Source organism: Sander vitreus, chromosome 14 (genome assembly GCF_031162955.1).
Source record: "Sander vitreus isolate 19-12246 chromosome 14, sanVit1, whole genome shotgun sequence".
In the NCBI taxonomy this organism is placed as follows: domain Eukaryota; kingdom Metazoa; phylum Chordata; class Actinopteri; order Perciformes; family Percidae; genus Sander; species Sander vitreus.
Window position 1 is genome coordinate 24,020,514 of NC_135868.1, and position 26,101 is coordinate 24,046,614.

The following is a 26,101-nucleotide window of genomic DNA, read 5'->3' on the forward strand; positions in this document are numbered from 1 at the left end:
TTGCTTACAACAGCCCAAATAGGTAGAGAAACCTATCATAAGTGAAATAAACGATTTTAAAAACAAACAAATGATTATCAAAAGAAGCTGTTCATGAGAAGCTGACATTTCGGGCAGGACAGGAATGCAATATCCTCATATATATATATATATATATATATACACACACATATACACACACACACACACACACACACACACACACACACACACACACTAGCGGTCAAAATTGGAAATTGGATGAATGGTTGCTGATAATGGGCAATGTAGATATTGCATTAATGATCAACCACTTCTGTCTACAACACTCCAGAACCCTTTTGCAATTATGTAAGCACATAATGTAATCTGAAAACTGCTGCCCTGGTTAAAAAAACAATGCAACTGATCTCAGCTGGTATTCTGTCTATATGGAGTGGATTGTGACCCCAAACTTTATATATATATATATATATATATATATATATATATATATATATATATATATATATATGCTGGGAGTATGGGGTGAGGGGGGTCCCTTCTCAGGGCCATCCAATCTCTGTACGACCAAAGCGAGAGCTGTGTCCGGGTTCTCGGCAGTAAGTCAGACTTGTTTCAGGTTAGAGTTGGCCTCCGCCAGGGCTAAGCTTGTCACCAATCCTGTTTGTAATATTTATGGACAGGATATCGTTGCGTAGTCGAGGTGGAGAGGGGTTGCAGTTCGGTGGGCTGGGGATCTCATCGCTGCTTTTTGCAGATGATGTGGTCCTGATGGCATCATCGGCCTGTGACCTTCAGCACTCACTGGATCGGTTCGCAGCCGAGTGTGAAGCGGCTGGGATGAGGATCAGCACCTCTAAATCTGAGGCCATGGTTCTCAGCAGGAAACCGATGGAGTGCCTTCTCCAGGTAGGGAATGAGTCCTTACCCCAAGTGAAGGAGTTCAAGTACCTTGGGGTCTTGTTCGCGAGTGAGGGGACAATGGAGCGGGAGATTGGTCGGAGAATCGGCACAGCAGGTGCGGTATTACATTCAATTTATCGCACCGTTGTGACGAAAAGAGAGCTGAGCCAGAAGGCAAAGCTCTCAATCTACCGGTCAGTTTTCGTTCCTACCCTCACCTATGGTCATGAAGGCTGGGTCATGACCGAAAGAACAAGATCCAGGGTACAAGCGGCCGAAATGGGTTTCCTCAGGAGGGTAGCTGGTGTCTCCCTTAGAGATAGGGTGAGAAGCTCAGTCATCCGTGTGGAGCTCAGAGTAGAGCCGCTGCTCCTTTGCGTCGAAAGGAGCCAGTTGAGGTGGTTCAGGCATCTGGTAAAGATGCCACCTGGGCGCCTCCCTAGGGAGGTGTTCCAGGCACGTCCAGCTGGGAGGAGGCCTCGGGGGAGACCCAGGACTAGGTGGAGGGATTATATCTCTAACCTGGCCTGGGAACGCCTCGGGATCCCCCAGTCGGAGCTGGTTAATGTTCCCCGGGAAAGGGAAGTTTGGGGTCCCCTGCTGGAGCTGCTTCCCCCGCGACCCGACCCCGGATAAGCGGATGAAGATGGATGGATGGATGGATATATAATAATATATATATATATATATATATATATATATATATATATAAACTTAAATAAATATAATATAATAATAATAATATAAACTAAAAGAGATCTATTACGTTGAGTTTTGGTAGTTTATAAAGCTGTAGCAGACAACATTTCATTTCCGTTTAGCTGGGACACACAGCAGAGACAGACAGACTGTTGATCGATCTCTCTCTCTCTCTCTCTCTCTCTCTCTCACACGCTACTTTAGTTTTATTACTACAGCTATCTTTAGGCGTTTTTTCTTTTTTTTAGAGCAGAGGCCTAAGGGTTCACAGCGGCGCGTCACATGATAATACACGTCAAATTGTCCCCATATAAATTGATTTTCAAAGCACAACAATGAGCGGAGGGAGTCGGTTGTTGATTCGGGTTAGTCGCTCCATCGCCGCTGCGCACTGAGAGACGGTTACAACGCACCTGTTTAACTTCACTGGAGGAGTTAATAATATGCCGATTTTCTTTTTCCTTATTGGTATTGTCTTTGTCACAGTCCAGAGCAGGAGGACCTGCAGCCGCCGGAGGTATCCGATTTCTTTCACTTCACACTGCTTATTAGCAACAACAACAAAAAAGCTTCCGCCTAAAACGTATATAGCCTATATGATACTTTTCTATATTATAATAACTTTAACAAGTTTTGAATTCAGAAAATATTTATTAAATTCAATTATTAAAACTTGACATCTTTTAACACCATTCCTTTGCATTTCTTTCTAAAGGACTAATATATAATGACAGAAGAAGGCTGAAAATCCGAAAGACAACAGTGTGCCAACTCTCTTATCGGAAAACTGCTTCCTGGCATTGATCAAAGCACACAAATGGCATTCATTTAGTTGATCATCATCCTCTTTTACTCTTAAAGTCAGACGTTTTCTCAATATAAGAAGCGGATTTACTCTCTCATCAGGTAGGACAAAAATAAGACATTACTACATTGTAGCTTTTGCTTTTTATTCTTCTTTATTTATTATTATTATAATTTTCATAGATTTTAGGTATATTTGGCTCATAAATAAATGAAAAATGACTACAGGAATCAAGTAAAAAATAATAAGATGTACCATTATTAATTGTTATTAATGATAACTGTAGATAATTAAATGAAAGTTTTTTTAATAACTGATATATTTTGATTATGTAGCTCACTTTCCTCACATTTAGCTCATTTTTTTCCTCACATTAAAGACAGATATTCGTGTAAATCAACACGTCATATGCAATTGTCAACAGCATGTTGTGAAAGCAAAATAACAAGTTAAAATTACTATATGTAACTTTTAAAATGTTTCTTAAACTGTCATTTTCCAGCTGATGATCATAATTAATTAATAAACGAGACTAACAGTGGAAAGAACGCTATTGTTATATCGTTTTTATTAAGGCCTTTGCCACTTAGCACCAACTACTGCAATGTTTAATTTTAAATGAATGTAGCCTACTGGCAGTCTGGCACCCGTGGGTGCTCAGTATTATATCAGTGCCTATGGACAGCGCTACAAAGCACACGTTCTGATGCATCACAGATTTCATTGTAAAACCGGAAAAGCCTGTGTTATTGAGTATGCAGGTAAAAGGTAGCAGGAGATTTCTTTATATAGGCCTAATTGTATTTTTAAGGTCCTATGACATGCTGCTTTTTGGATGCTTTTATATAGGCCTTAGTGGTCCCCTAATACTGTGTCTGAAGTCTCTTTTATATAGGCCTTAGTGGTCCCCTAATACTGTATCTGAAGTCTCTTTTATATAGGCCTTAGTGGTCCCCTAATACTGTGTCTGAAGTCTCTTTTATATAGGCCTTCGTGGTCCCCTAATACTGTATCTGAAGTCTCTTTTATATAGGCCTTAGTGGTCCCCTAATACTGTATCTGAAGTCTCTTTTATATAGGCCTTAGTGGTCCCCCTAATACTGTATCTGAAGTCTCTTTTATATAGACCTTAGTGGTCCCCTAATACTGTATCTGAAGTCTCTTTTATATAGGCCTTAGTGGTCCCCCTAATACTGTATCTGAAGTCTCTTTTATATAGGCCTTAGTGGTCCCCTAATACTGTATCTGAAGTCTCTTTTATATAGGCCTTAGTGGTCCCCTAATACTGTATCTGAAGTCTCTTTTATATAGACCTTAGTGGTCCCCTAATACTGTATCTGAAGTCTCTTTTATATAGGCCTTAGTGGTCCCCTAATACTGTATCTGAAGTCTCTTTTATATAGGCCTTACTGGTCCCCTAATACTGTATCTGAAGTCTCTTTTATATAGGCCTTAGTGGTCCCCTAATACTGTATCTGAAGTCTCTTTCCTGAAATTCAGCCTTGGTGCAGAATTACAGCCACTAGAGCCAGTCCCACAATGAGCTTTACTTAGGATGTGCCATTTCTGTGTCTGTAGCTTTAAATGCTATTGGGGAGGAGAGAGGGGGGGAAAGATGGAGGGTGGGGGTGTGGCCTTGACCAACTGCCATGCTTTGCTCCTTTGCAAGCCATGTAGTCTCTCTCTTTTTTATTATGGGTGGTCCAAATTCTCTGGGCGGGCAAAGCAGAGAAAGTGGAGGTAACCTTTCCCCATATGACGAGATTCCAGATCGGCCCATCTGAGCTTTCATTTTCTCAAAGGCAGAGCAGGATACCCAGAGCTCGGTTTACACCTATCGCCATTTCTAGCCACTGGGGGACCATAGGCAGGCTAGGGGAACTCACATTAATGTTAAAAAACTTCATAAAGTGAAATTTTCATGCCATGGGACCTTTAATGTTATTGTAGAAGTTATATGTTGTAGTTGTGGCTGATACTGGGGCAGGGCCATCACAGAGTAAAAGGAAATTAAATGAAGAACAACTAAAAGCTAAAAGGGACAGGGAAAGACAACGGGCAATAACATGAGTCACACTTGGTCGGGCTATTAACAGATGGAGACAATTACGGGATTGTAAATATTTCAAAACCGACCCCGACCGTGGATCAGTGTGTGCGCCACTCATCAGCTGGCTTTATCTGCAGCGGCACGTGACATTGGACAAAGAGACAAAATGTTTTTCACAATGAAGGGAACTCCGCTCCCCGTCTTGAGAGCAGTTTTATGTTGACATCACATTGTGCTGTTTCATTCTGAGATTATTTTCCATTGAATATTTAAGTTCATAAATACGTGTTTTGGCATGCTTGGTGGAGTGGAAGTATATCCGTGGTATTAGAAGGGGGATTTGATTAGCCTAATGCATGTTTTGTTTTGTTGTGCATGATCCAAAATCATCCTCTCTGCTTCCTTCACAAATCGCACCCTGATAACGTCCATATACACCCGCTGTTGATTGAGTCATAAAAATGAACATTCTGATTAACAGTGGATGGGTTGTGGGTGAAATCAAGTATAATCAATGAGGAAAATATAACTGAACAGAGCAGAGCTGCCATTTCTAGATTATACATCTACTTTATTTTAAGTTTTATGTTCGCATAGGAGTTGTGTTAAGTTAATGGAGTTAATGTTTTTCGCACCCATGGATCGTCCTATTCACGTTTTACAGTCTCGCACACAACATAAGATCACAAAAAGGGCACCCTGCAAGTGAAGGAATGGGTGTAGATTTTAGATGGCTTCCTCTGTAACATTTAACTTTTTAATTTACTTTTATTAACATATTGACTTTCTGCTTGGACTCAGATATGTTGTTCTGTGGACAGATTTCCTGCTCTCAGCTTTGGCCCTTCTCCTCGCACTCAGGCTGATTCTGCACGCTTACAAATCTTCTCCTCACGGATTTCTCCTGCGCGCTCTGATTTTTTAGTGTTACAATCCTATCAAAATTCCCCAACCAATAGAATGCCAGGTGTAGTGTTGACCAATGAAATGATCCCTGCCCCGTTGAGGGTGCGTTTGTTTTACGTTAGAACGTCTGTTGCGGACAACTGTAACCGAGTTTATTTACCCCTGTCGTCCATCGCTTTATTATTAGTATATGTCAACAATGTGCACAGAATGGTCAACGCTCTTTCACCTGCAGCCATCCGGAAACGGGAGAAAGCTTTGAAGTGGGACATATCAAGTTAGGTCCACAACTAAAAGGGTGAGTAACATAAATTAAGCACGTAGCATATGGCGCTAGCATATAGCCTAGCTTCATGTCCATAAACAAATAGATTTTCTTTATAGTTTAGCTAGATTGAATGACAAATGACTGACAGTATGTGTGTATTTACAACTGGTTTTTAATGACCCCACTTTGTATTTTTCCTCGTTTGGTTAAACACGTTCCTGGGGATTTGGCTAATTTCAGACATGCTAGTATATAGCCTAGCTTGATGTCCTCAAACAAATAGATTTCCTTTATAGTTTAGCTAGATTGAATGACATATGACGAACAGTATGTGTGTATTTAATGACCCCACTTTGTATTTTTTTCTCGTTTGGTTAACCGTGTTCCTGGGGATTTGGCTAATTTCATGACCGAGCCAATAGTAAAACCTAAACTGTAATGTAACTGAAAGAACACAAGAAACTGAATTGTTTGTATCAGTTTTTGCATCAATGTTATGTGTTGTTCATCAGAATTTAGTCTTTTCCAGTCTGTAGTAAAGTCTGTATAAAACGTAGTGTTAAGTACAATTTCACCACTATAATAAAGACAGATCTAGAAATGATGTCTTCTTATTTGCTCCTTAAATAGCGTTTATTTTAAATTAATGCAAAGAAAATTGAACAGAAAAAAAAGTACTTTGTTTTACTTTCTTTTCTTCCAGTTGGGCCTGAAGGGCTCGACCACTGTTGAGCTGCTGCATCATAGCAGCACAGTGTCTCTCCATACTGCATCATACACTATATTATTTTCTGTTTTGTTATATTAGTAGTCTACAGACAACACTAAGTATCATTACTTAATCACAGTATATATTATTCTGGTGTACACTGTTGACTTGACTCCCTGCTATTGATTATACGTCACTTTAGCTTGCCACTACCTCATAACTTTGCCTTAATTGCTCTTATATAGTTAATTTATATTCTACTAGTTGTATATACCTCCTATTTAATATAAGTATTTTTAATTTGTGTTGCAATACCTGAATTATGCCTCTTGTGAACACTAGGCTTATCTTATCTTTATTTTAGTTCATATCATAACCCTGCTCACAAACTCACCTGTACGTGGGTCATCTGTTTGCCAATATCAATGTTCCTGCTACAGTAAATCCTACAGGAAAAGTGTTCTGCTTCACAGTAGCATGAACCATATGCTTTTTAGGTTTTGTGTCAAATATTGTGCAGTTTATGAATTGTTTCTCTCCGGGAACCATCACCTTATCGTGGTGGAGAGGTTTGTGTGTCCCTATGAACTTGAGGGCTGTGTTGTTTAGAGCTTTGTGTTCCTGGTAGGGTCTCCCAAGGCAAAGTGGTCTCAGGTGAGGGGCCAGACAAAGAATGGTTCAAAAACCCTATGAGAGACCGAGGAAGAGATGGAGTGACCCTGCCCGGAGGAAGCCCGCGGCCCCCGTCTGGAGCCAGGCCCAGATGGAGGACTCGTCAGCGAGCATCTGGTGGCCGGGTTTGCCACGGAGCCCGGCCGGGCACAGCCCGAAAAAGCTACGTGGCATCCATCTCTCCATCCCATGGGCCCACCACCTGTGGGAGGAACCGCTGGGGTCGGGTGCGCTGCCACACGGGTGGCAGTGAAGGTCAGGGGCCTCGACGGACCAGACCCGGGCAGCAGACGCTGGCTCTGGGGACGTGGAATGTCACCTCTCTGTGGGGGAAGGAGCCGGAACTTGTGTGGGAGGTGGAGCGCTACCGGTTAGATCTGGTAGTGCTTACCTCTACGCACAGTCTCGGTTCTGGAACCATACTCCTGGATAGGGGTTGGACTCTTTTCTTCTCTGGAGTTGCCCAGGGTGTGAGGCGCCGGGCGGGTGTGGGGATACTCACAAGCCCCCGGCTGAGCGCCGCTACGTTGGAGTTTACCCCAGTGGACGAGAGGGTCGCCTCCCTATGCCTGCGGGTTGTGGGGGGGGGAAAACTCTGACTGTTGTTTGTGCATATGCACCAAACAAGAGTTCGGAGTATTCGGCCTTCTTGGAGACCTTGAGTGGAGTCCTGCATGGGGCTCCAGTGGGGGACTCCATAGTTCTGCTGGGGGACTTCAGCACGCACGTGGGCAATGATGGAGACACATGGAGAGGCGTGATTTGGAGGAACAGCATCCCTGATATAAACCAGAGTGGTTGTTTGTTGTTGGACTTCTGTGCTAGTCATGGATTGTCTATAACGAACACCATGTTTGAACATAGGGATGCTCATAAGTGCACTTGGTACCAGAGCACCCTAGGCCAAAGGTCAATGATCGATTTTATAATCGTTTCATCTGATCTGAGGCCGTATGTTTTGGACACTCAGGTGAAGAGAGGGGCGGAGCTGTCAACCAATCACCATCTGGTGGTGAGTTGGGTCAAGGGATGGGGGAAGACTCTGGACAGGCCTGATAAGCCCAAACGGGTAGTGCGGGTAAATTGGGAACGTCTGGAGAAGGCCCCTGTCCGACTGTTCAACTCACACCTCCGGCGGAGCTTTTCGTGCATCCCTGTGGAGGCTGGGGGCATTGAACCCGGGTGGACAATGTTCAAAGTTTCCATTGCTGAAGCTGCGGCAAGGAGCTGTGGTCTTAGGGTCTTAGGTGCCTCAAGGGGCGATAACCCACGAACACGAACGTGGTGGACACCGGTGGTCACGGAAGCCGTCCGACTGAAGAAGGAGTCTTTACGAGATATAGGGCGGTGTGAGGAGCACTTTGAAGAACTCCTAAATCCGACTAATACGCCCTCTATGGTAGAGGCAGAGCTGGAGGATGATGGGGGATTGTCGTCAATTTGCCAGGGGTTATGAGATCCGTCCAGAAATGCTTAAAGCTCTGGGTGTGGAGGGGTTGTCTTGGTTGACATGCCTCTTCAACATTGCGTGGAAGTCTGGGACGGTGCCTAAGGAGTGGCAGACCAGGGTGGTGGTTCCCCTTTTCAAAAAGGGGGACCAGAGGGTGTGTGCCAATTACAGGGGTATCACACTTCTCAGCCTCCCCGGTAAAGTCTACTCCAAGGTGCTGGAAAGGAGGGTTCGGTCGATAGTCGAACCTCAGGTTGAAGAGGAACAATGCGGATTCCGTCCTGGTCGTGGAACAATGGACCAAATCTTTACTCTCGAAAGATCCTGGAGGGAGCCTGGGAGTATGCCCAACCGGTCTACATGTGCTTTGTGGATCTGGAAAAGGCGTATGACCGGGTCCCCCGGGAGATACTGTGGGAGGTGCTGCGGGCGTATGGGGTGAGGGGGTCCCTTCTCAGGGCCATCCAATCTCTGTACAACCAAAGCGAGAGCTGTGTCCGGGTTTTCGGCAGTAAGTCGGACTTGTTTCAGGTTAGAGTTGGCCTCCGCCAGGGCTGCGCTTTGTCACCAATCCTGTTTGTAGTATTTATGGACAGGATATCGTTGCGTAGTCGGGGTGGAGAGGGGTTGCAGTTCGGTAGGCTGGGGATCTCATCGCTGTTTTTTGCAGATGATGTGGTCCTGATGGCATCATCGGCCTGTGACCTTCAGCACTCACTGGATCGGTTCGCAGAGTGTGAAGCGGCTGGGATGAGGATCAGCACCTCTAAATCGGAGGCCATGGTTCTCAGCAGGAAACCGATGGAGTGCCTTCTCCAGGTAGGGAATGAGTCCTTACCCCAAGTGAAGGAGTTCAAGTACCTTGGGGTCTTGTTCGCGAGTGAGGGGACAATGGAGCAGGAGATTGGTCGGAGAATCGGCGCAGCGGGTGCGGTATTACATTCAATTTATCGCACCGTTGTGATGAAAAGAGAGCTGAGCCAGAAGGCAAAGCTCTCAATCTACCGGTCAGTTTTTGTTCCTACCCTCACCTATGGTCATGAAGGCTGGGTCATGACCGAAAGAACAAGATCCAGGGTACAAGCAGCCGAAATGGGTTTCCTCAGGAGGGTGGCTGGGCGTCTCCCTTAGAGATAGGGTGAGAAGCTCAGTCATCCGTGAGGAGCTCGGAGTAGAGCCGCTGCTCCTTCGCGTCAAAAGGAGCCAGTTGAGGTGGTTCGGGCATCTGGTAAAGGATGCCCCCCTGGGCGCCTCCCTAGGGAGGTGTTCCAGGCACGTCCAGCTGGGAGGAGGCCTCGGGGAAGACCCAGGACTAGGTGGAGGGATTATATCTCCAACGCTACTCCCGCGACCCGATACCGGATAAGCGGACGAAGATGGATGGATGGATGAATTGTTTTGACAAGGTAAATTAAAGCCATTTAACAACCTGCAAGTGTTCGCTCTGGTAAATTTAATTGTACTGTTTTTTTTATAAAGGTTACAGAACATGAAAAACCTATTTGCCTTGATCAGGGTTTTAATTTGTTGCAAATATGAACATGGCTTTAATAATCTATATCTTATTGCTCTGAAAAACTACAATGATTTAAGAAATATCAGTGATACTTATCAACATTTATTGAATTGATTGTATATGTGGGCAGACATTTCAGGCACCTATTCATGCAAGCAGAGAACACAATAGTTTGTTCTCTCTTTTATCACTTGGATCATGCAGGTGATGGTGCAGAAACAGGTGAAGTCCTTGTAGATCTCTGGCACTTTGAGGACAGACAGATCCAGCAACTCTCCACTGTTGTCTTTGTATAGTGTGCTCCTATTTAAGACAAATTCATAGACATCAACACATAATATATTAGGTGTACATAGCTTTCTTTAACATCATTACTATCTTCCCTTACCTTCTCTGCTTTGGTTTTGTAGACATCCCAGTAATTTTCTCTCCTGGGCCTAGTTGTGCACCCTGTGAATTTAAGCAAGATAAATAAATGATAAGTGTATGTAACATGATGTGTGTGTAGTTGTAGTCTTTTAATTACAATTACATTATAATCAGACTTGCCAACATTCTTGGTTTGTGCCACTGCTGCCTGCCCTCTGCACACAGGTGAGTACAAGGGGGAACCAATGGGATTTTTGCGTTGGGAGTAATGTACTGACTGGAACAACACAGTAGTGTAGTGTGGTTGTACAACACTGGTCCACGCACACGGTGCAGCTGTGATGCAGCTCAACAGGGGTACTTCAGCCCCACCTGGAAGAAGGGAAACTGAAACACAATACTTGTTCTTTCTGTTCAGTTTGCCTTTGTATTGATTTCATTAGGGTAAAAATAAATAACTGCTATTTTAAATAGTGTTTTATTATAGTAGTGGAATTGTACTTACAACTTTCTATACAGACTGATATGAAATTTATTTTTATACTAATATTATAAGAATTTATAACAATATCTGAAAAACATACAACATTGATGTAAAAACTGATACAAACAATCCAGTTTATTTTGTTTTTCAGTTATATTACAGTTTAGGTTTTACTATTGGCTCTAACATCTCTGAAATTAGCCAAATCCCCAGGAACGTGTTTAACCAAACGAGGAAAAAATACAAAGTGGGGGTCATTAAAAACCAGTTGTAAATACACACATACTGTCAGTCATATGTCATTCAATCTAGCTAAACTATAAAGAAAATCAATTTGCTTATGGACATCAAGCTAGGCTATATGCTAGCGCCATATGCTACGTGCTTAATTTATGTTACTCACCCTTTTAGTTGTGGACCTAACTTGATATGTCCCACTTCAAAGCTTTCTCCCGTTTCCGGATGGCTGCAGGTGAAAGAGCGTTGACCATTCTGTGCACATTGTTGACATATACTAATAATAAAGCGATGGACGACAGGGGGTAAATAAACTCGGTTACAGTTGTCCGCAACAGACGTTCTAACGTAAAACAAACGCACCCTCAACGGGGCAGGGATCATTTCATTGGTCAACACTACACCTGGCATTCTATTGGTTGGGGAATTTTGATAGGATTGTAACACTAAAAAATCAGAGCGCGCAGGAGAAATCCGTGAGGAGAAGATTTGTAAGCGTGCAGAATCAGCCTGAGTGCGAGGAGAAGGGCCAAAGCTGAGAGCAGGAAATCTGTCCACAGAACAACATATCTGAGTCCAAGCAGAAAGTCAATATGTTAATAAAAGTAAATTAAAAAGTTAAATGTTACAGAGGAAGCCATCTAAAATCTACACCCATTCCTTCACTTGCAGGGTGCCCTTTTTGTGATCTTATGTTGTGTGCAAGACTGTAAAAAGCGTGAATAGGACGATCCATGGGTGCGAAAAACATTCCCTCAGATGCTACTGAAGGGCTCAGTAACCAGGCCTGGCTGTTTTTGTCCCTGTGCTGCCTTTGTCTCTGGGCCCTGCTGGCAGCCGGCATACAATAACGTTTTATTTTTTAGTTTCATGAAACCTCCCAGAATTCACAGGCAAACAAACAGACAAACAGGTAGGCTGTTGTGATTCTGTAGATTTTACCCAGTCCTTAACCACAGTGCCGGCGCACAGACAGCACTTAGGTGTTGCTGTGCTGAAACTAAAAAAGAATGACATTATAAACAATGCTGGTCCAAAAATGCTGCCGCTTGGCTTTGAACTGGAACAAAAAAAGAGCACATTACCCCCATCCTGGCCTCTCTATATTGGCTTCCTGTACATTTTAGAATTAATTTTAAGATGTTATTGTTTGCTTTTAAGTCTTTAAATGGCTAAGCTCCACACTATGTCTCAGACATTTTACAGGTATATGTCCTCTATTTATCTAGGTCACTGAGGTCTGCTGATCAGTCTCTTTTAGTGGTCCCAAAGAATAGATTAAAGACCATAGGGGGAGCTTTTTCTGCTCCTTTTCCAAACTGTGGAACGAGCTGCCCCTCCATGTGAGGACACACTGCCTGTTTTAAATCACACCTCAAGACTCATTTATTCTCATTGGCTTTTGACCCAGCATGAGTTTTTCCCTTGTCAGTGGTTTCTTAAATGTTGTTTTTGTTGTAGTATATCAACCCTGTGTTTGTATCCATTTACTTCATTTAATGTTTTCATGTATAAATACATGTATTTTTTTAAAATTTTATATAATATTGTGCATCTATTACTAGGACTGTTTTTGCTTTGGACTGTGCAGCACTTTTGCTCAACTCTGTTGTTTTAAAGTGCCCATATTATGAAAAAAAACACATTTTTCTGGGATTTGGGGTGTTCTTTTGTGTCTCTGGTGCTTCCACACGCATACAAACTTTGTAAAAAAATCCATCCATGCTGTTTTGAGTGAGATACGGTTTCTGAATGTGTCCTGCCTTCAGTCTCTGGGTGAGCTGTTCAAAAAGCGGCACGGCTTGTGACGTCACAAGCCGAAACAAGCTGGCTAACCGCAACCGTTCAGCTCATAGTGTTAGCGTTAGCATGCTAACGCTAATGCTAACGCTAGCATGCTACCTCGTTCTCAATAGCAAAGCACTACTACAACACACACAAGTTCACCATAATCTACAAAAGAACTACTTCCATGTACGCCCTCATTTAGAAGTCTTCCAGCTAATCCTGCCTTGTAACTGACCGAAGTTGGAGAAACAGCCTTTCTTTTACTGTCTATGGAGCTAGCTAGCTGACATGATCTACATCTGAGCTACTGCACATGTGCGAGTGCAATCAAAGATAGTACAGAAGAAGAAGAAAAGAGGTCTCACTCTGTAGCTAAAACAGAGACCAGCTGAAAAGAGGATCTGCAGCAGTGAGAGAGAGCTGTGCAGTACAACAAAAAATATGGTGTTTTTTGAAAATTATTCTGGTACAACCTTAAAATACAATTATGAACCTGAAAATGAGCATAATATGGGCGCTTTAAAATGTTCTTTATAAATAAAGGTGGATTGGATTGGCTACATGCAGGGCACTTAAAGGCTGAGAAAATATCTTTGCATCTTCTGACAATAGAGCCTGGTAAATATGCCCACAATGGTGGGAATTATAATTGACCAATCATTTCACCGGAAAGCACAAATGCCCACTAGCTGTGGGGCTTATAATAGGCTTGTTCGAGATGAGCCAGGCCTGTGCATAATCAATCACCGGCGATCGCCACCCAACGCATGCCGGCTAAGGCTCTGACACACCAACCCGACGGCCGACCGCCGGCAGAAAAAGGCAGTCGGACTGAAAAAAAGTGCTTGTCGGAACACACTGGGAGCGACGACGACTTGAGCGTACGTTTTGCGCGTGCGTGAGGCGTAATACGTCTCCATAACAGCAGGCAGCGCTAATCTGTATTGTCGCCCAAGAAATGAAAACCGGGCATAATGGTGGCTCGTTCGAATATGATCTCATATTTTACGAACATTGTTCACCAAAAAAGCGTGTTTCTGAAAACATTTTAAGCGAGAAATAGGCCGTGCAGTTGCTGAATCTGTCTTCATTTCAGATCGACAAAGGTCAATTTAAAAGATTTTCGTCAGATTTTTCGCTCATCCCGCTTGTCATTTCCGGGTAAGCGCTCCACCAATCAGATTGGCCATTGAGTCCGACTGCCCGCCTTCCGATTCAACATGTCAAATCGGCCCAAATGAACACACCGAAAAGACTCGAGTCACTGACCTCGCCAGACTGTCCGACGGCCGATTATCGGATTGGTGTGTCAGGGCCTTTAGATTTGCGTTCGGCTTGATCCTGACTTGCTCTGACATCATTTTTATTGTAGAGATTTAGATTGATATTTGTCTGTTTTTAAGGTGTATTCCGTTAACAGAACACATGTTGTGTGGCTGATAGTGATGTTTAGTTGTCACAGAGACTAAATCCATTCGGATTACAGATCATCTACAGTCTGTTGTATGTTAACATCAGCAACAAATCGCATGTAGAGCATTTTACCAGGCTACTCTGTCATAATCAATACAATTAGAGGCCGCTGTACAAGCTGATATATGGGTCTGAATACATTTTAATAAATCGTAATAGGACCAAACCGGATGAAAGTGTTTTCTGTGACTTTCTGTGCCAAACTTTACCACAGCTTTTTGTCACCACCCCCTGCTGCTGCCGTCTGCTCCCTTCCACTTTACAGCCGAGCCAAGCCTAGTAAAAGGCCTATGCTAAAACATTACGTGCAAAAATCCTATCATGCCCCCAATGAGAATCACAAGTTTCAATAGTAAACCTCTAGTATGAGCCTAGGCAATGAGTAGTTAATCTTAGATTAAAAGCAATGAAAAGAAGCAGGGTCTCTGCGACTTAGAAGGTTAGTATTGTTAGGAGTACAACTTGAATGAGGTCAAATGTCATGAGTTAGCTGCGTACAAGGTCAGTGATAACGTCACTTAATGCACTGCATAAATGAAGAGTTACAATAGAGTATTTACCCATGCTGCGAAAAAAAAACAGGTTAAACACGCTGCAAAGAAGAAGCAATTTGAACGTGCAGAATATGAAGTCTAGCTGCAAAGACATTGTGTAAAACATGCTCATAACGAGACATTGATATGATGAGATCTATAGGACTGTATGACTGCAGCCTGGAGCTTTCCGTGTCATGCCATACTGTCTCATGCCATCCCGCCTGGTGGGATGGCATGCTTCTACTTTTCAAAATAAAAGGTTGCATCTGGAATAAAATACTTTAAAATACTTTAAACAATATCTCTCTTACTTTTCAAAGTAAAAGCTTCCCCGAGCTTCTACTTTTCAAAGTAAAAGCTTGCATCGACTATCATGCTAATGAATGAAATACTTTAAAATATATTTGGTGTTTTTTAACTAAACAGTACGATAAATGCAGATCATGCTAATGAATAAAATACTTGCTATATTTGGTGTTTTTTTAACTAAACAGTAACGGCAATCATACAAATGAATAAAATACTTAAAAATATATGCCTATGTATATAAAATAAATGCAGATTATAGGCAAACAAAACAATTGTTGTCCCGTCTCATGCCCTCTCGCCTTGCTGATAAGCAATTGTATTTGCAGCAATGTCCCAGTGAAGTGTGAAAACAATATAGACTATAAAAATAAAAAGGAGTATTGGAAAGAGTGTAACATGTTTATTTTTGTATTCTTGTGTGTGCAGATCCTTGTTATCCATCCTCAGGAAATCCGGTCAGTGTATGTTTTGGTCATTCAATTTTCATTTCATTAACAGATATTAAAAAAAACAAAAAAAATGAATGGCTATTTGATTTTCGTTTTAAAATACAAAATTTAAAATTGAAATATAAGGCGTTATTTCCTTTTCCTTGTCAAAAGGGAATGTGAACATTTTAAACATGCTTCGATTTTCATCATTCAATAAATCACTGGAAAGCAGAAATTAAAAAATGCCTTTTTCTGTCATATTCTGCAAAGAAAAGAAAATATGAATAAAACACGAGCGCGGCAGATTCGTCTGATTCCCAGCATAGCTAGAGCGGGTAATGCCAGCTCTGCAGACGGACCAGAGTCAGTTGACCGTTGGACACGCCTCGGCATGAGACGGGATGGCATGACATGGGACGCTCCAGGCTGCAGCCATACATTCCTCCCCAGAGACGCAGAGGAAATCTGCGGCAGAAGCCAGAGTTTAGACAGAGCCCGGAACTCCTGACCACAGCAACCTGATCCGCATTACTGTTGGCGGCAAACATGAATGAACAAAATATGCCCGATAAGATAACTTCGAAGGGTTGGATGATCCAGCTGAGTTGAACATGCCGGTTCCTCTGCCGTAATGAACCCAACCGAAGTACGTACAACGCTGGCGGCTGAGAGTCGCGGCTGGAGCCCAGCTGTGCAGTTCAGAGCGGGCAGTGCGGCGATTCAGGAGCTACGAACGAGGCAAAATCCCCAGGACTGCAGTCGTGTGAAAGTACTTCTGGAGTGATTTTTGCCTGCCAGGCTGCTACTGTTTGCACCTGCGTGCAGGCTACGGAAAAACTGCTTGCAGGACAATTGTGAGAGAGAAAATCCTCTAGGATAGACATCATTTGCTACCACGCGAGACACGAGCCGGAAAAGGTGAAGTGAAATGCTCTTAGCCTGAAATGACACACACGCGGAACCAAACGCAACACAGAAAAACACTAATGCCATAAGACAACAACTACTGGTCGCACTCGCACTCTCGTCTGAAAATACAACTGACAGAAGCAGGAGAGAGAACAGATTTAAAACATGGTAGTGTGCTGTGATTGGTTAGAACATAAGTGCCCGATTCTAATTGGTATACAGAACCCTAACACCCACTGCCCAGCTGATCAGTTAAAGAGAAGAGAGACAACGTAATAGAAGTCTCCCTGACAGAATTTACGCTGAGCTACATTTTGCAACAAAAAAAGAGCTTCTGCCTAAAACTTACAGAAGAAGGCTGAAAATCCGAAAGAAATGGTTTCTTTCTAAATATTAATGTTTAGATGAATCTTGGACACCTGTCTACATACCACACCTCCCCTCCGCAACAGTGTGCCAACTCTCTTATCAGAAAACTGCTTCCTGGCATTGATCAAAGCACACAAATGGCATTCATTTAGTTGATCATCATCCTCTGTTATTCTTAAAGTCAGACGTTTTCTCAATATAAGAAGACCTATAAGAAACCTTCCATTTAGCACAGACGTTTTATTCCTTTTACTCAGTGTTTGTGTTGGCCTACTATTTATATTTACTATTTATACTTTTCCCTTGTCCCGCTGTACTTGTGTAAAGCCTCCGTGGGTTTCATGAAATATTAATCGGAGTTATTATAATGTTGGTTGCTTCAATAAACTCCTAATGCTTTGGCTTGTGACAGTGATACCCGGTTTAGCTCATGATACATCCAAAGTAGGCTAAGTTACTGTACGCATCTGTAACTTTAGATTATCTTATTGTGAAGGAATTATTTTCCGTCTGAGCAAAACATTCATTGCGACTATATGACCTCCCCGTAACGCTAACTCAGTAATATACAGTGGGCAATAAGAAAAGACCTTTAGGACAGCAGGTGTGGTAAAAACACCAGCTGATTTGTATTTAGCCTCTACAGAGCTCCAGGACGCCGGCTACCAGCGGCAGTTGTTTTAGCTGCCAATAGGGGACTGTGAGCCGGCTACAGGCACTGCCATACGGCGGTCCTTTCAGGGGCCAGGCATTTCAGTTAAGCCCGAAAAAGTGAGCGTCATGTCAAGTGACAGTCGGCACCAAAACGACTTGTTAAGTTTGGGGAAAAGATCGTTTGGATTAAAACCATCCTAAGTAACGGACAAGCGTTTTTCCTGGGTGAAAGGGTTTTCCTCTCTCCGGCTTGAGAACGCTCTGTTTTATGTTGACATCACGTTGTGCTGTTTCATTCTGAGATTATTTTTCCATTGGATATTAAAGTTCATAAATACGTGTTTTGGCATGCTTGGTGGAGTGGCACTATATCCGTGGTATTAGAAGGGGGATTTGATTAGCCTAATGCATGTTTTGTTTTGTTGTGCATGATCCAACATCATCCTCTCTGCTTCCTTCACAAATCGCACCCTGACAACGTCCATATACACCAGCTGTTGGTTCGCTGATTGAGTCATAAAAATGAACATTCTGATTAACAGTGGATGGGTTGTGGGTGAAATCAAGTATAATCAATGAGGAAAATATAACTGAACAGAGCAGAGCTGCCATTTCTAGATTATACATCTGCTTTATTTTAAGTTTTATGTTCGCATAGGAGTTGTGTTAAGTTACTGCTGATGAAACCTAACAGTTCCTGATGTGGCTGCCTCACAATATAAGCATTGAAATAACAAAATAATGGGGGACTTTTATTGTGAAAAATGAATAGGAAATGTAACCGTTCAACAGCCGCTGCTTTGACCACTCAGACACTTTACTCAGCAATGGTGACATATGGCAATGCGATACTAGGCTAATATAAAAGGAGACGACTTTAAGAGAAGGAATGTTTGTAGTATTATCATACATATTGGCGAATTCTGGGAGGTTTCATGAAACTAGAAATAACGTTATTGTATACCGGCTGCCAGCAGGGCCCAGAGACCACCGGGAAAGGCAGCACAGGGACAAAAAGAGCCAGGCCTGGTTACTGAGCCCTTCAGTAGCATCTGAGGGAATGTTTTTCGCACCCATGGATCGTCCTATTCACGTTTTACAGTCTCGCAAACATATTGAAAATTGCATATAACACAAACAAATGTCTCTCTCAAATGTGAGAAAAATTATCTAAATGTGAGGAAAGTGAGCTGAATAATAAAAAAATATCAGCTATAAAATTGAATCTGAATTTCTACATTTGGCGCCCCATAATGTTCATCAGAGAAATAATGCAAACTGTGATATCTATTTCATAATGACTGGCAGCTGTATTCACTTGAAGATGAGTTTATCTAAGGAGTCTTCCGCTACCAAACTGCCTTATTTCTTTTATGATTATAGCTTTAAATGAACAATATGACAAGTTTTTCCTCATTTATGATTGTGGTCTCTCTTGTGTATTTCACCAAATATTTTTTTCTATAGATTGGAGCTGTTTCCCGATCAGAAGCGTCACACAGCCGAGATGAAATCAAAAGAGAAGGCTCTCATTGTCCTGCTGTGTGTGACTCCTATCTGTGTGTTATGGAGAGCATATAGGCCATGGTCCCTGCCTCAGGAGAAAAGCCCCTGTGCTTGTGAGCGATGTTTATCTGAAGATGATCCATGGTTTATGAAGCATTTCAACAAATCTGTTGAACCATTTTTGTCAGCAAACTACAATCTCTCAGAGGACGTTTTCAACTGGTGGAAGGTAAGTTGTAAACTTGCAAGAAAACAGTCTCTCAACCTGCACTTCAGATCAGGGAATAAAATATAATCAACGACCATCCCCACGCACCCAGCGCCACAAGTGGGCAAAAGGGGTCTTTGCACCCTCAGTTGTATTTTCTGCCCCCTTGTTTCATAAATCCATAAAACGTACAAACACAACAATACAATTACTATTAGGCTGCAAGTTCTACTTGGATGTATCTACATTGTATGGGGGCTTTCAAGTACAAACAACAATGGAATCCCATCTGCAGCGATATTTGTCACTTCATTAATAAGTCTATGACTTTACCCCTTGAAAAAACTGCTGCGCAGACCACTGCCAGTAGCCTAGCAATGCAAATTGTTTACATGTCTTTTGACAAGGTGGCTGCATTAACAGAAGCTAGAGCAAGCTAGATTTGGACATCAGTGATGGAGAATTGGATCGTGAAGAGATCAATGATCCGTCATTTTCATCAGATGAGGAATCTTCATCTGATGACGAGGAGCATCCACCTACCCGTATCATCGCAGGGCAGCCGCCCTCAGACCCTGATGTGACAGGTGCCCTAATTACAGTCAAGCGATAGCCTACACATCCTAGTTAACGTTCCTAGACGTAACTCGTGTAACATTAGCAGTTTCTAACGTTAGCTACAATGCTAGCTAAACTTTAAAAAAATATGTTATTCTTAAAACAACACTAAAGCACTTTTCCCGCTTCGGTCCCCCTACAGGTTGGAAGCAGAATTGTTCATAATGTCTCATTATGTCTCATTCGAACTACAGATCCGCTAGCCTGGAAATCCAGACCCAAATCCGAAAGACTAAGGGTCTGGCATCGAGTATGGCCCAACTCGAGGGGCGGCACCAAGCATGCATTTGAAAATGTCACTGCACGCAGTTGGATAACACTACAACCAATCACAACAATATACGGGGTGACATATCCAGAGCCCCATACGCTTAGCTACCAGCGGAGCTAACTGGTAGATTAAACTGTCGTCATCTCTTTAGCTCGCCTCTGGCCCGCCTATCAGATACACCCATGTGATTGGTGCAGCTCGGCTAGAAGGGGATAGTTTATGAGCATCATTACTCAATGCCAGAGTGACTTGCTGAGCAAATTCAAATTGTGCTCTTGCGAGAACTCTGGATTTCCAGGGTACAGATCCGCTACCCGATCTGGCAAACTTGCATAATGTAATGTAATGGACCCTGTAGGGGGACCGAAGCGGGAAAAGTGCTTTAGTGTTGCTTTAAGTGTCGGCTCAACCATTACTGGACGGAAATGTCTACAACCGGGAGCACGCACTGGGAGAGCGCAGTCACAGCCAGTGTTGCCAACTCTTTTCCAATGAAAGTCGCTAGCACCAGCTCCAAAAGTCGCTAAAAGTCACTAGGTGACGTCATACGCTCATTTGCATATTTTTGATGTCATTACGCAGTCATTTGTATAAAGCTTAGTGGTTGTGTCAGCAGCGTAGATAGAAAGGAATAGAACTCTTTAGCCAAATAATCACAAATTCAATACAGCAATTTGTTTTACCTTATAATTATTACTTAGGTAGCCTATCTTTGAAGTAAATAAAAGAAATTCTACAAAGGGAGGGAAAAAGATCGATAAAGAATTCTCAAAGCTGGCTTGCCCAGGTCCAGGCCAGGTCCAGGCCAGCTCAGCGGCGCTTTCTCCCATCGCGTCCTGCTGTCTCTCCTACCTACACCAGCACCTGCACACCCTGTCCCCCTTCTACCTGCCTGCGCACTGTGCGCAGTGCTGCTGCACATGAGGAGAGAGGGGAGAGGCTGCTCCTCTGCTCCTCAGTCACAGAACAGAAGACTGTTTTGGCGGCTACAGGAGAGAAATACCTTGCGTGCTCGCTTGACAATACTGGCGACTTTTCTACAGAAAGTCGCCAGATTTGTCGCTAGTTGCTTTTTTGAAAAAAAGTCGCTAAGGGGGTCTGAAAAGTCGCTAAATCTAGCGACAAAGTCGCTAAATTGGCAACACTGGTCGCAGCCGTGTGTGTGCGTGTGCGTGTGTGTGTGTGTGTGTGTGTGTGTGTTCGATCTGTAAGGTTAATAAAAGCCTAAAGCTCATAAATTAGACAAATAGTTACTTTGTCAAGTCTTAACTGCTTCAAGAAATGCCATATTTGCGAGTGCTGACCCTGTTGCGGCAGCACGGGTACGGCCTGGGTAGTTAGTTAATTAGTTAATTTTATCCTACTTTATGAAAGAAAAATCGCCCCCTCGCAATTTTTACCTGCCGCCTTAGTCATTTGACCCAGGCGCCTGCCAATGTGTTCATAAGAATCCATTTCTGACAGCGCTTACAGGGTGAAAAGGGCAACTTCAGTACCTTCAGAGAAACAGTGGACAGGCTGTTTCTGACGGTCCGACCCAGTCCAGATGTTCTAGAATCCAGCCCTGACCGCTGCAGGACTTGTGCTGTGGTGGGGAATTCTGGTAATATGAGGAGATCACATTATGGACCTCTCATAGATTTCCATGACGTCATTATACGGTAAGTCCTCAGGCGAAAGAAAGCAGTTTTCTTCTAATATTGTCTTTGGTCACAATGAGTTGAGTCAGTGGGCCACACATCAAAGTTGTTTTTTCAATGTCAGAAACTAAAAGTCAAAATTCAAGCAATCCCCTGATATATTTCTGCCAAGCACAGTGACATGTGAACTATCTTCCTCTGCCCTACTTAGAATGAACGCTGGTCATACCAAAGGCTATGAAGCAGATGTTGGGACCAGAACAACTCATCGTGTCATGTATCCAGAGAGTTCTGTAGATTTAGATAACACCACTCATCTTGTGCTGGCTCCATTTAAGATAATGGATCTTGAGTGGCTCACAAAGGCCCTCACCACAGGATTTAAAGGACGGTGAGTCCGATTTTTATGACTATGTGATCATTTGTCCCTAGCAGAGTTTATCTTGTAAACAAAAACTATGACGAAATATGTTTTTCTTTTCTTTTTCTCCCCAACATTCAAAGACAGGCAGAACAACAGGCAGAACATAGAGAACATGAACACAAACATACATAATGCCAGGCAGCATCACAATTAAACCAAAAACAAATCTGTTCATGAACATTTTATAGTGGGTACTTATACATACATACATAATTAATTGATAAAATGTAAAATTTTTAGTTCATTTTAAAAAGAATGGTTTGTAGTTGGCTAATTTAGATTTACGAATATGAAATTCAAATTAACAATTGTTATTTAGGAATTGTTATTTTTTTCAATGATTTTCAAGATGAGACGTTGACATAAATGCACAGACGTCATTAAACACATGACGATGGCAACATGCAATATCGAATAAAATGTGTACACAATTCTTTAAAATATCTCTCTTAATTCAATTTAAATGGCTTAATTGGCATGAGGTAACACTGTAAATAATGCAAAAAACCTATTTAAATGTTGAAATGTTAACATTACAGTAACCTTACAGGTCTGGACCATGGATGGTGTTGGTTGTATGTCTCATTGAACTGTAAACTGAGTTATACAATTACATTAGAATAACATTCATTTACTGTTGCCATACTGTAACTATTCACCCTGTTTTAGTGAGACCCTGGATCCATATAAGATGGGACTATATCAGAACTGACAAGATGGGACTGGACAGGACAGTTGACATGCACAAGGATGTATTATTGTTGATTGGGTAGAATGATCTGTGATTCACATTGGGTGGTAACAGTTAGGGTGTTGAAAAGACTTTTGTCTATGTTTGACTTGGTTTCTTACTTGATGCATCTTTAAATACCTTGGACACCATTCAACAAATGAAACCTGTCTTATTATCGTCTCATCTTAGTCAACGTTGTTGACGTATGTATTTCCTCATAGTTTTCATTAACAAAATCAACGCTGCGTGCTGTTTTGAGCCCATAGTAAGGGCAAGTTCTTTGAAAAGTCTACAGAGTTAAGCAAAGCCTATGTGAAATAGAACTTCCTCCTGAGATACTGTAAGACGTTCACATTAAAAATAACCTCTGCTTTACTTTTCTTTATGGATTGCCTTGTAAAAAATTTTACTGACAAAACCATACAATCGTTTGATGTTAAATGTGATATTTTACCTCATTTTTAACAGATCATATGCACCAGTAAAATCAAAAATCAAATCTAATATGGATTTGGTAAGTAGTTTTTTGATGACGCATTCAACAGTAAACTATATTGGCTGCAAAGGACATGGTTCGATAAAATAAGTTTGAATTCTGATTCACAACAGGTGATGGTCCTAAATCCAGCTTTTATGAGGTATGTTCATGACATGTGGCTGGAAAAGAAGGGCAGTTACCCCTCTACTGGCTTTCTGGCTTTGATTCTTGCCCTGCATATGTGTGACGAGGTAAGGTCATTTTTAAGTTAGCGTTTTCCTTGTAAATGCCACCAGTGTTGCTTTAACACACTAATGATTAGCAAGTTGATGCAAATAAGCAAGATTTTAAGCTAAACTACGTCCATGGTTTCTAACATTGTTTACTTTTGTCTTCCTAGGTCAGTGTGTTTGGTTATGGAGCAGACAGTGACGGAAACTGGAGTCATTACTGGGGAATACTCAGAAACAAAAAGTTAAAAACTGGAGCACATCCTGGAGATACCGAGTATAGAATGATCCAGGAGCTAGATGAGCAACAGAAACTCAGGTTTTATACAGGGTTCTGATGTTTCTCTCAGCATTTAAAGGAAGGTTAGTCGTAGGTAACAGTAGAAGAACATGAAGGGCTTCCTGAGCTGCAGTTTGTCCACTGTTCAGATAGATACCAATCTTTGTGTTTTTGCATGTGTATGTAAATCTCCTGGGCTTAAAAGGCAGATTCCACTATTGAAGGTATTATTTGCATGTGTTACTGATTGATAGAAAACACTTGTTTATATGTACTCTATAAAGCCAACATCCCATTAATTCAGGCATTGCATTATTGTCACGTCATAATCCACCTGTTGGTTTCTATTGGCCACCGGGCAACAAGTGAAGCAGACTCGAGGGACACGTTGCGGTGGAAGAGCTCAGTGAGAGACTGCTGGAGAGGATTGTGTTTTCTGACTTGTCGTGACGTTTCCCCCATTGAGTTTGTGTTGTTATGTCCTTGTTTTTAGTGTCAAACAAATGAACTGTCAACTGAGCAGACCGATCTCAAGAAATGACGTGTGTATTGACACGCAAATTCGTATGTTGTTTTGGCATGTTATCAAGACGCATAATCATTTTTTAACGTGTTTATCAACGCCATTTGGCCTCTATTGACTTACATTACCTTGCGATTGCGTGTCAATTTACGCCGTAGTATGAAAGCCCGAAAATCCGCATAGGGAGGTTGGTTGGGGTGGAGGATGGGTCAAACAACACAGGACTTTCACCCAGGAGACCGGGGTTTGTGTCCCACGTGTCACGTTTCCTAAACCCAACCGTTGCTTTCTTCTTTTCCTAATCCAATCCCGTTATTGTTTTCCAAAACCCAACTGTCCCGTTCTTCTTTTCCTAAACCCAACCCGTTCGCCGTGATGCTAATTCATCGAGCCACATTTCCTGCTCCGTCTCTGTGTCGCTCTGACACTGGAGCCCCTGGCAAACAATAGCGTAGGATCCCAAAATGGTGGGCGGGCTCAGACACCTCCCAAATCGTCACGTGACAGCAAGCTACGTACGGCGTAAACATACACACGGATAGCTCAAAATGCGCACAGATAACACGCCACAGTGGCGTGTATGTTTACACAAAGTCATGATGTCACGCTGAACTGAGTATGAATGCTTTTTGAAGCTGCACTAACTGACGAGTGAAGAAGAGCGGGCTGGCCATCGCCGAAGGTGAGGACATGCCAGGTAGGCCTGTAACCCTTACCTTTAGTCGGGCGGCTCATTTTTCTAGTTTTCAATGCACGAGTAGAACCAAGCTCTGGCATAATGCTAGATGTAAATAGAGTGATCAAGTTTACCCAGGGCTGGTGGTGACAATTATCTCATAGAGGACACAGAAGTCACTCTGATTAATTTATTATTATATCAGTCACACACTATTTACAGCCCATTCTCAAAAAGGGGTCCATTTAAATTTGACTCCCTTCTTACTGATCCATGCTACACCAATGCTGCCTCTCTCACTGCTGCTGCTGGCAAAGCTTTGCATCCACTACCCCAGCCTCATCCTAACATGACTTAAAGGTTAAAATGGCTTTCAATGTCTTGCTTTGGGCCTGCTTTTGTATACCCATTGGGGGGTTTTCTTCATTGCGCTCCCTGTTTTGGCTTAGCATGCTGCTTCCATTTGTTGAAACAAATCTATGATGAGAGTGTTCCTGACTGAAGCAACCTAAAAAGTTATGAATAAAAATGTGTGCCAAAATGTCTTCTGTTTACATTGAATAGGAAAGGTTGGGGTAATGGTTTTAGCATACTGTACATTATTAAAAATATTTTCAGTGCACTGTCCTGTATTTTAATTACTTTATTATTTTGTGCATATGTTAGTTGTTGCAATGTGCATTTTAATGTTAAAAACTTGAATTTACCTGTAAGCTACGTCAATAAAATGAGTTAATTATCACATTGTGTCGCATGACTTTCCATTGACTTGAAGCTTGTGTCCAAACAAACTACAGTGAGTGCATTCAACCTCCACAGAAACAAGAGTTAGATGGCAGAAAAAAGTCTCACACACAGATAAAGGGTTTATATTTGGCAACACACAAACTCAATTAGAAATAAATGTCCTCAGTTCAGTGGTCCTCTATGTATCGCCTTAATAAAAAGGTGCACAGATAATGTGACAAAGATGTGTGCAGTGTTGAGCACAGTTC

At 42.3% G+C, this 26,101-nt stretch overlaps 1 protein-coding gene across 2 annotated transcripts; it reads left to right on the top strand.

The window, feature by feature from the left end:
* Positions 1–1,722: 1,722 nt before the first annotated feature.
* On the top strand, positions 1,723–25,850 carry LOC144529328 (CMP-N-acetylneuraminate-beta-galactosamide-alpha-2,3-sialyltransferase 1-like). 2 transcript variants are annotated; one of them, XM_078268337.1, is made up of 8 exons: positions 1,723–2,101; positions 2,300–2,490; positions 18,987–19,254; positions 21,587–21,783; positions 21,974–22,153; positions 23,388–23,433; positions 23,529–23,648; positions 23,798–25,850. In XM_078268337.1, the coding sequence occupies exons 3-8, from the start codon at positions 19,027–19,029 to the stop codon at positions 23,963–23,965; spliced, it is 939 nt and encodes a 312-aa protein (XP_078124463.1). In that variant the 5' UTR covers positions 1,723–2,101; positions 2,300–2,490; positions 18,987–19,026; the 3' UTR covers positions 23,966–25,850. The 2 variants fall into 2 exon arrangements, with proteins under 2 accessions (XP_078124463.1, XP_078124464.1); XM_078268338.1 differs by having other exon boundaries at positions 2,096–2,167.
* The last annotated feature ends 251 nt before the right edge of the window (positions 25,851–26,101 follow it).